This window comes from Capsicum annuum, chromosome 7, assembly GCF_002878395.1.
Source record: "Capsicum annuum cultivar UCD-10X-F1 chromosome 7, UCD10Xv1.1, whole genome shotgun sequence".
In the NCBI taxonomy this organism is placed as follows: domain Eukaryota; kingdom Viridiplantae; phylum Streptophyta; class Magnoliopsida; order Solanales; family Solanaceae; genus Capsicum; species Capsicum annuum.
Window position 1 is genome coordinate 46117913 of NC_061117.1, and position 14475 is coordinate 46132387.

Sequence of the window (14475 nt, forward strand, 5' to 3'; positions counted from 1 at the left end):
TTTGACACCATTTTCCCAGCTTGAATCTCATTCAATCCATAAACACAAACACGTGCAATCCCATCTATCCATCTTGATAGGTGCATTTGACCTGCGCAAGCTTCCCGCCTTTATTTTACCTTCTAGTTTTGTTGTTTCTACGTTATTGAATGCATCAATAATGAGTAATAAGTACTATGGGGTACAGATTTAGGTTTCAAGTTACATGCTTTTTAGCTCTATAGATTTCAGCTTATCTGCTCCCCAATATTCTAAGGCTGTAGTTTTGAAATAATATGTCGTTTTACTTATTTTTTCCATTTTTGTAGGTTGGATTTTCTATTATGCTGAATAGGGGTGTACATAGATCGGGTTGGTTCAGTTTTTTATTAAAATATAACCAAATCAATAATGTCGGTTTTCTAAATCTATAAATCAAATCAAACCAATATACAATCGTTTTTTTTTATTTTGGTTTTAGTTGGATTTTTTTGGTTTTCTCAATTTTTTTACAATTATAATGTGATTGAAGAAAAAAATTAAATGTTTTCACTAAAATGATTTAAAAAAACAATGGTCATAGAGTAGTTCCAATAAAAATTAAGTTGGCAAATTACTAAGTCGTCTAAACTATTATCTCTTAAAGTAATATTATGTGGATATCCAAGTAGTTCAATTTCTAAGTCACTAGTCACAGTAGCTTGTCTGAAAGTTTTCTTCACATAAAATGTGAGCATACAAAAGAATGAAGAATTGAAGACAACTTATTAAAAACTTAACTCCATAAAGTAATCAATTATAACATAATTGCATAACCTAAATCACAACTTGATGAATGAGAAAAGTAAGATGAAAGTAAGATGAGGAAATAACGAGAATTCTTTGAAAACTTGAAAAGTAAAATGTAAAAAGTGAAGTAATTAAAGAGTTTTAAATTTTTATATTAATATTGAGCTTTGTATTAATTTGTTATTAATTAAAAAAGGGCAAAATTTAGAAATATCATACTTATTCCCTTAATTATGAATTTCATAGCAACAGTTTCATAATTACATAATATAGCAAGTTGTATCTTGTATTTTTACAAACTGTTGCTACAAAAATACAAATACATATGATTTTCACTGCTTTTATGATCGATATATATTTTGTATTTTTGTAAACTATTGCTACAAAAATACAAATACATACAAATACATATGCTACAAAATGTAATTTGATAAAAGTGTTATTATTTTTTATAATTTAATACGTAAGTATGCTACATTATGTATTTTTTCCATGGAAAAATACTATAATTAAAGACCCAAGAATATATATCTATTTTCTGAATATAAAAAAATAATAAAAGTAATTAGAAAGTAGATTATAAGTAATATTTTTTTATGTATAAAAAATTAAAATTATATATGTATTAGTCGGTTCTGTTTGATTTTATTTTTTCTAATACCAAATCAAACTAAGAATGATCGGTTTTATTTTACCAACACCAAACCAATCAAACCAAATTATAAGTTAGTTTTTTTCCTCGATTTAATTTGATTCATCGGTTCGATTTGATTTGATTCATCAATTTGATTTAACTTAACGATTAATGATTAAACTTACTGACTTAGACCCAAACGTGTCATTATGTGAAGTTGTATAGTCATTAAATATGATTTGTCATTATATTAAATGCTTGATTATATTTAACTTATTTCTATATGGGACCTTCTACATGATAGGATGGGATAAGACCAAAACATTTTGGAAAGTATTAAAGATTGATCGATTGGAAGCTTCAGAGCTAATCACTCATGAAGATCCTACCACATTCAGAATCTGAAAGCATAGACCTCCTAAATAGAATACATGAGAGAAACAAGTCTACTGGAGGGCTTAAATTCGTTTCCCGCTGCTATGGGATTATTGGTATATTTTGCATTCAAAGTGTCATCCATTAACAGATGTGTGATAATATGTCATACAACTAATGTTTCCTTTTTTGTTCTAGGTTTTATAAAGTTTTCGGGACCTTATTACATTTTGGTCATTACGGAAAGAAGGAAAATTGGAAAGATATGCTGTCATCCTATTTACGCTATCACTAAGAACGAGATGCTCCCAGTTCAAAATTCTACTGTGCTTTCCGATATGGCTTATTCTATGGATGAAAACAGGTCTTTAGTCAATTCTGCATGCCAGTGTAAATTGTCCATAGTTCTTTTTAGGAAAGCATTATAATGCAATGAAAACACTTCTAATTTTTTTGTATATTTATGAGACCTGTTATCTATTTGGTTTTATTTTTTGTTTTAATATTCTTCTATTTGCTTACTATTAAATTTTGCATTTTGTCAGAAGTCCTAAGTTGTTGAGGTAGTTGCTATACTATTTTACCAATACACCTTGTAACGTGTTCGCTGTCCAATGAATTTCACGTTGATCGAGTCACTCAGATGTTCATGGGATGAGTACACTTCGAATGTTTATAGTTGAGCTTTTTGTAGCTAAGTCGTTCATAGAGCCCATTGCCAGTTCATTTCCTGAAAGTATACAGTGGTGTTCTGATGTTATTTTTTACATGTTGAAAGAGACAAGGTATCTTCAGGACACCAGGTGTCAAATAGAATATTCTAGAAGGAGGTAGTTCTTAGATATTTTGTATATCTTTCATAGCCTATATAAGGTACAATATCAGATTGTAACACATGATTTTGATGATGAATAAAGCTTACAACTTCACTCTCTCATTTCTTCTTCCTTGTTCATGAATCATCGAGCTGTGATGCTTGATTTTCACAGTAGTTAAAACACGCCCCCTCAAGCTGCAGGGTGTAATATATTTAGCACACCAAGCTTGCCTAATAAATGAGCATGTTTAGCTTGGCTTAGCCCTTTAGTAAGAAGGTCAGCCACTTGGTCCTGAGAGTGAACATGTAAAGCTTGTATCAGTCCACTTTTGATCTTGTCCCTATGAAATGGCAGTTAATCTCTATGTGTTTTGTTCTCTCATGAAACACAGGATTGTCGGCCAACTGAATTGCTGAATTGCTATCACTGAAGACTGATATGGGTAAGGTAATGGGAACCTTGAGTTCCTGAAACAAACCAAATAACCAAGTTATCTCTGCAACTGCTGAAGCCATGCTTCTGTACTCAGCTTCGGCAGAACTCCTGGAAACAGTGTGTTGTTTCTTGTTTCTTGGACTTTCAAGAAATCAAGGATTCACCAAAATGAACTGCATAACCAGTAACTGATCTCCTCTCCTGGTGTGGGACAAGTAGCCCAATCCGAGTCACACCAGCAAGTTAGAGTGGTAGAATGTTTAGCCTGTAACCAGATTCCTTGACTAACAGAACCTTTGAGGTATCTAAATACCCTGGTAGCAGCCTCTCAGTGTGATCTCTTGGGACGTTGCATAAACTGGCTGAGTGTGGACTGCAAAACTGATATCTGGTCTGGTAATAGTGGCATACATGAGTTTACCTATTAGTCTTTGATAAGAAAAAGCATCAGACAATAAACCATCACCTTGTGCACCTGTGGTTTGATCATACTCAAGTGAGGTCAGCCTTACATGGGATTCTAAGGAAGTGATTGCAGGTTTTGAACCACTAAGGCCAGTATCTGAAATTAATTCTAGGACATATTTCCTTTGATTTAATATCACCCCTGAAGATGATCTGAGAACTTCAATACCTAAGAAGTATTTGAGATTCCCCAAGTCTGTCTTTCATCTTGAACTGCTGCTGCAACTTGGCTTTTGTTGCATCAATCAAAGTAGCATTGCTTCCAGCAAGAAGCAGGTCATCAAAATATACAAGAACTATCACTGTGTCATCACCTTGATGTAGGAAGAAGAGAGAATAGTCATGAGCACTTTGAGTGAATCCAGCATCAAGCAACGCATGAGTCAGTTTCAGGTTCCATTGTCTGGAAGCCTGTTTGAGGCAATACAAGGATTTGAGTAGTTTGCAAACCTTGTGCGCTCCTTGGCTTTTGAAACCTTCAACCTTGTGCTCTCCTTGGCTTTTGAAACCTTCTGGCAGCTCCATGTACACCTCCTCTTCAAGATCCCTTTGTAAAATGCATTATAGACATCCATTTGATAGAGAGGCCATCCTTTAGATACTGCTACAGCAATCACACTCCTGACAGTAACCGCCACTGGTGAATATGTCTCATGATAATCAATCCCTTCTTGTTGGCTATATCCCTTGGCAACTAATCTTGCTTTGAACCTTTCCACTTTACCATTTGCAAGATATTTAATCTTGTATATCCATTTGGAACCAACAGTGTTCTTCCTTTTGGGTAGGTTAACAATGGTCCATGTGTTGTTTGCCTCTAATGCTTGAATTTCTAACTTCATAGCTTCCACCCATCTTTCATCCTTTACAACTTGTTTGAAGTGTTGAGGCTCAGTCAGAGTAGAGAACCTTGACAAGTTACACTGATATGCTGGTTTTAATTTACTGTAAGATAGGCTGTTGGCTAAGGGGTACTTGCATCTCTGGGATTTTGAAGTGTCAACATAATCATGTATCCACACAGGTGGTTGCTTGTTCTCGTTGGTCTACTTGAAGAGGGATGAAGCAGGGAACGGTTATCTTGACATGTTTCGTCATGAGTGGTGCCAGGTGAAGTCGCACCAGGTACTGCAGCATCAGAGGAATCTTGGCAATCAGCATAAGTATTTGCATCATAAACATGAATGTCCTCTAAAGGAACATCAGCACCAACTTCATCATAGGTGGAGACCAGGAAGTCATTGGTGTCTTCATCAGTTTTGGAAGTATCTGCATGTTGTAATTTTGCTTGTGATGGATCAAATGGAAAAGAATCTTCATAAAACACAACATCCCTACTCACTAATACTCCTTTTGAGTTGATGTCCAGTAACAAGTAACCCTTTTGAGATTCTGAATATCCTACTAGCACAGCAGGTTTAGCTCTTTTAGAGAACTTGTCACCCCTAGGGACAACAGTCATATAGCACAGACATCCAAACACCCTCAAATGAGACAGCTTGGGATCTTTAGAAAATAGCAACTGATATGGGCTCTTACCACTTAGGACTGAGGTTGGCAACCTGTTCATAATATATACTGCAGCTTTTACACATAATCCCCAGTACTTGATGGGCAAATGGGATTGAAACTTAAGAGCTCTAGCAATATTCAATATGTGTCTGTGCTTCTTTTCCACTACTCCATTTTGTTGTGGAGTGTAAGGACAGCTGGTCTGATGTAGAATACCCAGAGACTGGAACAATGTGTGACATTGAGTATTGACAAATTCAGTCCCATTATCAGTTCTAATGGTTTTTATCACCACTCCAAACTGTGTTTTGATTATGGATATAAATGTCTTAATAGCTACTATGGTTTCAAATTTTAGCTGCAACAGATGAATCCAAATATATCTACTATAGTCATCCACCATAGTCAAGAAATAACACTTATTATCAAATGTAGGTGTTCTATAAGGACCCCATAAATTCATGTGTACAAGTTCAAAAACTGCAGAACATCTAGTAGTACTTGTGGGAAATGGCATTCTTGTTTGTTTAGCTAGTGGGCATACAGTACATTTATTCAATATATTTACATCACTATGATTCATCAAAATGTTTAATTCTCTTAAAACCTGAGGAGCTGGGTGCCCAAGTCTTTGGTGCCATAGTCTGCAATTGGGAACAACAACCTCTGCAGTGAACCTGTTGTGTTTTGGTCCTTCCTGAACAACATTATCTTTCCATTCTCCTTTAAGAACATATAGTCCACTCTCTTATCTACCAATCCCCTTCACCTTGCCATTGAAGAGGTCCTGAAATATGCAGAAATCAGGATAAAAAGACACAAAGCATGACAGTTCGTTGGTCATCTTAGCAACAGACAACAGATTTAGTCTAAAATCTGGAACAAAGAGAACATCCTTGATCACATCATCCGTAAATATGTAAGCTTCTTCTGTGTGATAAATTGTGACTTCATCTCCTGTTGGAAGGTGCAATTTGTCCAAATGTCTTGGAACCAAGCTGTTGCTATCTTTAAACAAGTGTCTATTGGCAGACACATGATGTGTAGCCCCTGAATCTACAATCCAACTGTCAGTACAAGTCTTGGATAAGAAACAAGTAGTAATACCCGTCATATTGACTTGTTTCATATCCTTGGTATCCTTATTCAACATGTTCATGATTTGATTGTACTCTTCATCAGTGAATGTATGTGGTTTTGCCAGTGGTACAGGATTGACATCATGACTGGAACTGGCAGTATCAACTGGTCCTGCTACCATGCTTGTAGTTTGGGAAGACTTGCTACCAGTGTTATATGACCTAAAATTTGGAGGAGCATAACCCTGTTTCTTCTTGTTTTTCCAATCATTTGGATATCTTATCTGTTTGTAGCAGTTTTCTTTAGTATGACCTGAAATTTGACAGTAGTCACACCTTCTACTCTTGTAATTTGTGTTTCCCTGTCCATAACCATAATTGCGATTCACTTGCATAGCAAGAGGTTCTGATCTGTCGTGTACAGCTGAGTGTTGTATCTCACCCTCTATGAGCATGGAATAAGCTTGAATGAGAGTTGGAGTTACTCTCTTAAGTAAGATCTGTCTCCTAGCTTGATCGTAGGACTCATTCAAGCCACTCAAAAATTGTAGAAGTCTCAGTTGACACATATGATGTAAGTATTCTTTGGATTTAGGGCAATCACATCTAGGATTTGGAACCAGGACATCATACTCACTCCACAAGGTTTTCAACTTAGTAAAATAAGTTGAGATTGAATCAGTACCTTGAGAATGTATATTGATTTCACGATGCAATTGATATATACGCACACGATTCACTTTGTCATATCTCCCCTTGAAATCATTCCAGACTGCACAAGCATTTGTAGCATACACGATCCCAGATAGTAAGTTTTCAGTCACCGTATGCATGATCCATGAAAGGACAATCGCATTACTCGTTTCCCACTGATCATGAAATTCTTCTCTGTATGACTCCTTGTTGCAGGATCTAGTGACAAAACCATACTTTCTCTTCCCTAAGAGAGCAATTCGCATGGATCGACTCCAAAGACTATAGTTTTATAAACCAGTCAATTTGATTGGAATGAGTACAGAACTTGAACTATCTGAAGTACCAATGAACAAAGGATCACTTTGATCAATTTTGGGTGCCATGAATGAAGAAGCTCAGCTATAAAATCAACCAAACTTGCAAAAAAATCGAAGTACTCTCTGTATCAGCCAACCTGGCTTTGATACCATGTGAAAATCAAGCATCACAGCTTGATGATTCATGAACAAGGAAGAAAAAAATGAGAGAGTGAAGTTGTAAGCTTTATTCATCATCAAAATCACGTGTTACAATCTGATATTGTACCTTATATAGGCTATGAAAGATATACAAAATATCTAATAACTACCTCCTTCTAGAATATTCTATTTGACACCTCATTGCACCTAACTAAACATTGTCTAACAACCTCTAACAACTTTCAACCCCTTATACGGTTAACTCAGCAATATACAACTAACTAACTAACTAACTGCATATCTACTCAGCAATATACAACTAACTAACTAACTGCATATCTACTCCTATCAGTGCTACACATCAGTGGAACAGGTAGTCACATATGTGTCAACAACACAGTAGTTAAAACACATACGCCATCTTTGTTTGCTATTTTAAGTTCTGGCAAGTGGCCTGGAACAAGGTAAGAACAAATTATGATGAAAGTTCACTTCCCTCTTAGGTGTTTTAAATTACTTTTCATGTGAATGCTCAGGGGCGGATCCAGGATTTTCAGTGAGGGGGTTCAGTAGTACATATATGGACTAGTCGAAGGGGGTTCAGCCACTATTATTTATACATAAAAAAAAAATTTATCATGTAAAAATAGTATAATTTTCTGACGAAGGGGGTTTGAATGAACCCCCTGGAATACGTGTACATCCGCCACTGTGAATGCTTAGTGTGATACTTGTGAAATACATAGTGACCTCAACATCAGTAAGTACGTAACCATTTTCATTGTTGAGTTTTTATTTCTTTTAATTCATGCTGATATTTAAAAAGAGGAGTAATGTTAAGGTTTGCATAGAAAATGATGTTGAGACAGAACAGATTGTGTTCGAAGATGAACCTGAAGGATCCGCTTTTGGGGTAAGCGCAGTTGTGCAAAACCGTGGTTCAATACCTCTTTTTTGGTCACAAGAAACTTTGCGCTTGAATATGAAACCTGACATCATATGTACAACCCAAAGACTCTTTAAGATTTTTGGTAATATCCATATGCTCAATTTCCATCGTCTCTCTTACCCTTTAGTGTCTAGGAAGGACTTTTTGTTTGAAGCCACCAAGTTTCTCTTTGAAGATCTTGTTCAAAGATATGGAAATCCAATTATTATATTAAACTTGATGTAGGTAATATATTTCATGATTCAGTCCATATTTTCATTAAGAGTAGTACTCTTTGACATTTCCCCTTAGTTTGTAATTTTTATGTTAAGCAGACTCATGAGAAGAGGCCTAGAGAAATGATTCTTCGTGTAGAATTCGCTGATGCGATTGAGTTCATTAGCGCAAAATGTAGAATTGTCTAATGTTGTAGGTCATCAACTTAACCTTACTCCTATCGAGTTTACTTAACCTTACTCCTATCGAGTTTAACTTATAGATACTAATGAGTTTACACTATCAGATCACCTAAGAGAGATGTTTTTACACCATGAGGTCGTTTGAGAGACAATTTCAAGTTACTGTCTGCATTGTTGTGCCTAGTGGCATAGGCATAAGTTGTGCTCATGTATCGTCATAAGAGTTCAAGTTATATATACTGACCATAGTTGCAATTTAATAAGGGATTATGGCTTTAATTTATAACTTAATATATGGAATTACCTGTCGTTGTAGGTCAACTTAACCTTACTCTTGTCGAGTTTAACTCGTAAGCTACCTGTTTGAAAGAGTTTGTGCTCAATCAGCTAACATAAGAGATAATTTCTGATAAATAAATGGACCTTGGGCCTAACTCAACCTCCATCCCTTCCTATATGCCCTTCTAGAACCCGTCTAAGTAATGTGCGCAAGCTAGCTCAAGAGGTAAGCATTACCCAAGTCCATATAAGCAAACTACTAGTCCATTCCCTAACTAATGTGAGACTTTTACCCACTCTAATACCCTCTCACGCCCAAGCCCAACTGGTACTGGCGCGTGGACCGAGAGCCCAAAACGGGAATGGACCTGGCTTTGATACCATGATAAAGAAATGGACCTTGGGCCTAACTCAACCTCAAAAGCTAGCTCAAGAGGTGAGGATTACCCAAGTCCATATAAGCAAACTACTAGTCCATTCCCCAACCAATGTGAGACTTTTACCCACTCTAACAATTTCAATTTTCAAGTAATTGCCCACAATAACTGAGACTATTAACCTGAATGATTGAGGCATACTGATAGTGTGGAAGTAGTAAGAGTTCAAGTTACGAATCCAATTTAACAGGTCATAGCATGTTATTACTCTATGTACGGTTGGTGATGTGAGACTTTGTATGTAGAATGAATTATTGTCGTAGGTGAGCTTAACCTTACTCTTGTAGAGTTTAACTGATATCACGTGATAATTTCAAGTAACTATCAATAAATAAGTAATATTACTTATCTAAAAAAAGGCATAATGATAGTGTAGAAGTTATTAACAGAAAAAGAGTTGCATTTTTGAGGGCTCTATTGATGTGGTGAAGGACTTAATATACTTTTCCTCACGAATTTTGGTGTGTAGTGCATTCACTAGTCCTGTTATATAGGTCCTTAGATTTATGAAGTTTCTTCATATTTGTGTGTCTGAATTTTATGGTACTTAGTAAGAGTGGAGTTTGTTATCGAAATATATGGTTTATTGCGAAGCTTCAAGAGAATTTTAGACATTGCGTAAAATGCTAATTCTTTCACGTAAATTGAGATAGAGGAAATTGCCGATTGTTGCATGGGAAGGATCGGCTGAAGCTTGACTAGATGTTACCAATGATAACATAAGTTAACTCGTTTGATTCTTGAAAAAGATAATGTCAACTATACTTCGGGAACTTCTCAGCTTGAGGTAAAACCATTACAAAAGAAGCATATTTACTGCTATATCACATTGTCAAGTAGTGTTTGAAGAAGCTGGACTTTGCTTGCTGTATATACTACAAACTGTCTTGATAAAAGCCTTCGATTATAGGAGGAAACGAGAAACTATCTTTACATCATTAGACTTCACAGGAATCAATTGTTATGTGGATTAAAATGCCTAAGATATGCTTAGGTGCCTAATTTATCTGGCTAATTATCAAAATTGTAGATAAATGAATGCAGGTTTCTGCACTATGATGGTCGGATTATCTGCTTAAATGCATTGTTCGATTGCCTGATAGTTACTAAGTCTCATGTAGATGTATACCTTTCACTAATTTTTGAATATGTTGAAATGCCAGGAGAATTTCTGAGCTGAGAAAGCTGGAGTGTCCAAAGGTTTTAGAGGATGTTATGTACATCTTAATAGTGTTCTCTGAAATAGGAGTGCATTTGGTTCTTAAGCTCTCGAATTGCATGTACAATGGAAGGCTCGAGATATGGCCCCGTAAGGACTGGGAACTCGAGTCTATACATAAAGTTGAAGTACTCTAAATGGTTAAGCAAAAAGGACGGGAAGACAAGTTGAACGTGAAAGATGAATGGGCCCTCACTCAAGTCCAAAATCTCCAAATACGTCATGTCTATGCTGCTTTGATTCTTTATGGATACTTCTTGAAGTCGGCCTCGTTGAGGCACCATTTGAAACAGAATCTGGGTATGTGTTCATATCTGCAAATTTGAGTATGTCTTGGTGTATGAAATTGCTACAGTATGTTACATTGTCTTATTGTTACTATACAACAAGATTATAATAACTACAATAGCAGTAGTTATATAAAATGATATTTTTCATCGGCCATCATGTGTCCATTTCAGACTGTTTGTCTAATTTTAATTTGGCACATAATTTAAAAGAGTAAATAACTCTTTTAAATCTTGTGGTCTTAAAAATATGTGTAGAACAAAAATGCACCATATGTTATAAGCAGGATGCTACTGGGCGAGTTTGGTTGAATGGCGAGTTTGCTTGTTGTAACCTGCTAATACCCACATAATCCATGAGTAACCGATAAGTAGTCTTTCACTAGAAGCCATGAAGATCAATTCAAAGCTACACACATCCAAAGCTTTGTCATTTATCAAGAATTGTTTTAGCAATTAATTTATTAGAGTGAAAGATCACACCACATATTATTCTTACCTAAGCTATCAGGGCCTTCGGTTCTTCCCGACTCCTTGCACTTTACCAAGTCTTATGTTTCTCCATCTTCATTGTATTTGTAGAAATATTCTGCTCTTGATGGTATTCTTCAGAAGATTGTACACTGTCATAGTTCTTACAACACCCTCTCCATTTTATTATCAAGTAGGACCCTACTGCAACCCTGGGATTATTGTTGGGAAGCTTGATTAAGTTTAATATTGATGTTGGCCTGTAAAAGTTTGGTAGTTGACGAAATTTAAACACCATATGTTTTTGTCTTATCTTTTGACTGGACAGACTTGATTGTTACCCTTGGGTGCTCACTGAATTATTTGTTTCTGATGCTCCTATTGCGTAACTTTTAATGGCACTCTGGTGCTATTCAGGATCTCTGAGATACTGGAAAGAGTGCAACAAAGTGGATCTATTGATATCAAAATTAACAGTTTGGGATGATGATGTTGTTTCTAGAGATCTTTATTGTGCTTTTTTTTTTGGGTTAAGGATTTACCTTTCGTTAAATCTCTGTCTGGCATATGGAAATTCTGGCTGGCTCTTGGACCTTGCAACGTTCCATTGAATTTGTATGATAGCTCATTTCAAGATTCTTCATGGGAAACAATATCAGGTATTATACAGCTCTCTACTTCCTTTTATGAAACAATACCAGGCTTCTTTCATTCCAAGATATTAATTCCTTGGTGTGATCATGCCTTTCTCCACATCTTATTGCCTATTATACTTCTAGAATGATATATCTGGAGCTGGCTTGAGTTTTTTCTAGCTGTTTATTTATTTGTCCAAACTTAAACCTCATTCCAAATAGGAAAAATATTTGAATATTTATCAAGCATAATTTTTTCTAACTGTTTATTAATTTTGAGTGTGTAGGAAAACTGCGGGTGATCAAATTTTAGTGTTGGCCACCACAAGTAAAGTCAATCTAGATTGAAGCGAACGATGAACTTTTTGAGCTATATTCTGATATATGTTTAAACATATTTTGTTTTGTGTGGAACTTAGTACAAATCTTTAAAATGTTTTCTAATTAGTATGTGTAGTAAAAGACATGTTTTTTTGAAGTTCATTGCAAATCTATGTATTTGAATCATTTATTAGCTAATTGGTGCGTGAGATTATATATATGTATGTATACTTGTAATGTGGTTAGTGATGTATATGTTTGAATCAAAATAATTATTTTTAGGTCTATAGTCATTTTTGTATAATGTGGCTTGAACTATCAAATTTTAGACAATATTGTAACAATTTAAAAATGTGGTTTATTAATTAAGTTGTGGCGTGTACCTATAACATGCTTATACTTTATAAATGTTGTCCTAGAGGATGTATAAAAGGCTACGCTTTTGAAGTGTGGACAGTAATAAAAAAAAGGCTAGTTTTTTTTAAGTGTTATAGAGATGCTATATAAGGCTACACTTGTAAAGTATGCCTAATAACAAAGTAAAGGCAACACTTAAAAGTGTAGCTTTATCAAATAAAAGTGTTGCCAATGACAAGCTACAAAGGGTGACCTTTACACTTTAATGGCCATGCTTTTTAAATGTAGCTGATATGACGACCTTTGAAAAGTGTGTCCTTTGATCAAAGGTTATGCTTCGTTAGGCCACCCCCTAAAGTGTTGCCTAAAGTTTGAAAGTGTAACCTTTGATCAAAGGACACATTTTTTGCTATTTTAAGCCACACTTTCCAGGAGTGGTAGTAGGATTAAAACGTTGTTGTAGATTCTAACTTTGAGAGTCCCTCTTCGCAATTTGTCCTTATGGTTAATAAATTTTCTGAAGTTTTTCTCTATCTTCCTGGAATTCCTCCCAATCGAGAAATAAATTTTGGGATTGACCTTCTATCGGATACTCGTCCAATTTTCATTCCTCCTTATAGGATGGCTCCGGCTGAACTAAAGAAACTAAAGGAGCAATTGAATGATCTTCTTGATAAGGGTTTCATCCGCCTTAGTTTTTTTCCGTTGGGCACTGTTACGGTCTAACACACACGCAAGTGTAGGCGATCATACAAGTAATATAGTGACTAAGATAGTCGGATATCGTACCCACGAGGACTACGTAACTAGCAATTCAACCAACTTTATTTTAAGACAAGAATGTACTAAGTGTTTCAAAGTATCAAGATGATTGGAAGTTTCAAGTAAAAGTATAATTAATAAAGAAATAACAATATGCAACAATAGCAACGTGAGCAGGGTTGTAAACAATACTAGTGTGAATTCCAGGGTTGAGGCACTTTTAACAATCTTACAATTTTCTATTCTTATTGTGGCTTAGTTGAGTATAGGGTTATTGATTTGCAGGGTTTAGAGTATGATCATGGTCTCTCGATTCTCTAATCTTCTACCTAACTGGACATTACAACTACATCGTTGAGCGGGGATGCAATAAATCAATTAGATGCATTAAGATCTCATCTTGCAAGTGAACCAAACAAGGCTTCCAGGTATATCTCTATTCTAGACACTAATTCAAATCCCTTATTTTATTCAAGAATAAGAACCTTTTTCCTTAAACTCTTCGTTCTAATCTATGATTCTTCTCTCGAATTCACAAAGGAATAAAGATGTATTTTAATGGTGGTCAATCATCAATATAGTAAGCACAAGAGATTAAGAATAACCCATACAATATTTCAACAATAAACTACGAGAAAGAATATCAAAGTGCAATCACGTTTTCGGCCTCAACCCCAGAATAAGGGTGTTTAGCCACTCATGTTCGAATTTAACATCAAAAACGAATAATTAGTCATACCAAAAAGTAATCTTGGAATAATGAAGTTCAAAGAATCCTAAGAGAAGTATTGAAAGTGTTTTTGCCTCTATTCTACGTTTCAAAAGTAGTCTTAATTGTGTTGAAGTATTCCTTTTATAGTGGAAAATTTTTAGCCTAGTGATAGGCCACCTCCGCGTCGCGGAGGTCACTGCATGGGAATGGGTGCCGTGTCACATGGGTCAATACATGGGAATGAGGTCCGTACCGCACTGCGTAGTTCAAAGGAATAGGGTCTGCTCCATGGGGCAATCGCGAACCCTCACTGAAAATTGCATTTGGATACCAAAATACATAAGGTGACGCGAGGCATGGCCTGGGGGAATAGCCTCCACGCCACATGGATCATTCCTTCTCAGCTAA

At 35.7% G+C, this 14475-nt stretch overlaps 1 protein-coding gene across 3 annotated transcripts; it reads left to right on the top strand.

The window, feature by feature from the left end:
* Window positions 1-1687: 1687 nt before the first annotated feature.
* On the top strand, window positions 1688-12472 carry LOC124885573 (phosphoinositide phosphatase SAC2-like). 3 transcript variants are annotated; one of them, XR_007042725.1, is made up of 5 exons: window positions 1694-1893; window positions 1976-2141; window positions 10467-10822; window positions 11698-11939; window positions 12203-12472. XR_007042725.1 is itself a non-coding variant. In XM_047393520.1 (4 exons), the coding sequence occupies exons 1-3, from the start codon at window positions 1779-1781 to the stop codon at window positions 10657-10659; spliced, it is 474 nt and encodes a 157-aa protein (XP_047249476.1). In that variant the 5' UTR covers window positions 1688-1778; the 3' UTR covers window positions 10660-11939; window positions 12203-12434. The 3 variants fall into 3 exon arrangements, 2 of the variants coding, with proteins under 2 accessions (XP_047249476.1, XP_047249477.1); XM_047393520.1 differs by having other exon boundaries at window positions 1688-1893; window positions 10467-11939; window positions 12203-12434; XM_047393521.1 differs by lacking the exon at window positions 12203-12472 and having other exon boundaries at window positions 11905-11939.
* Window positions 12473-14475: the final 2003 nt, after the last annotated feature.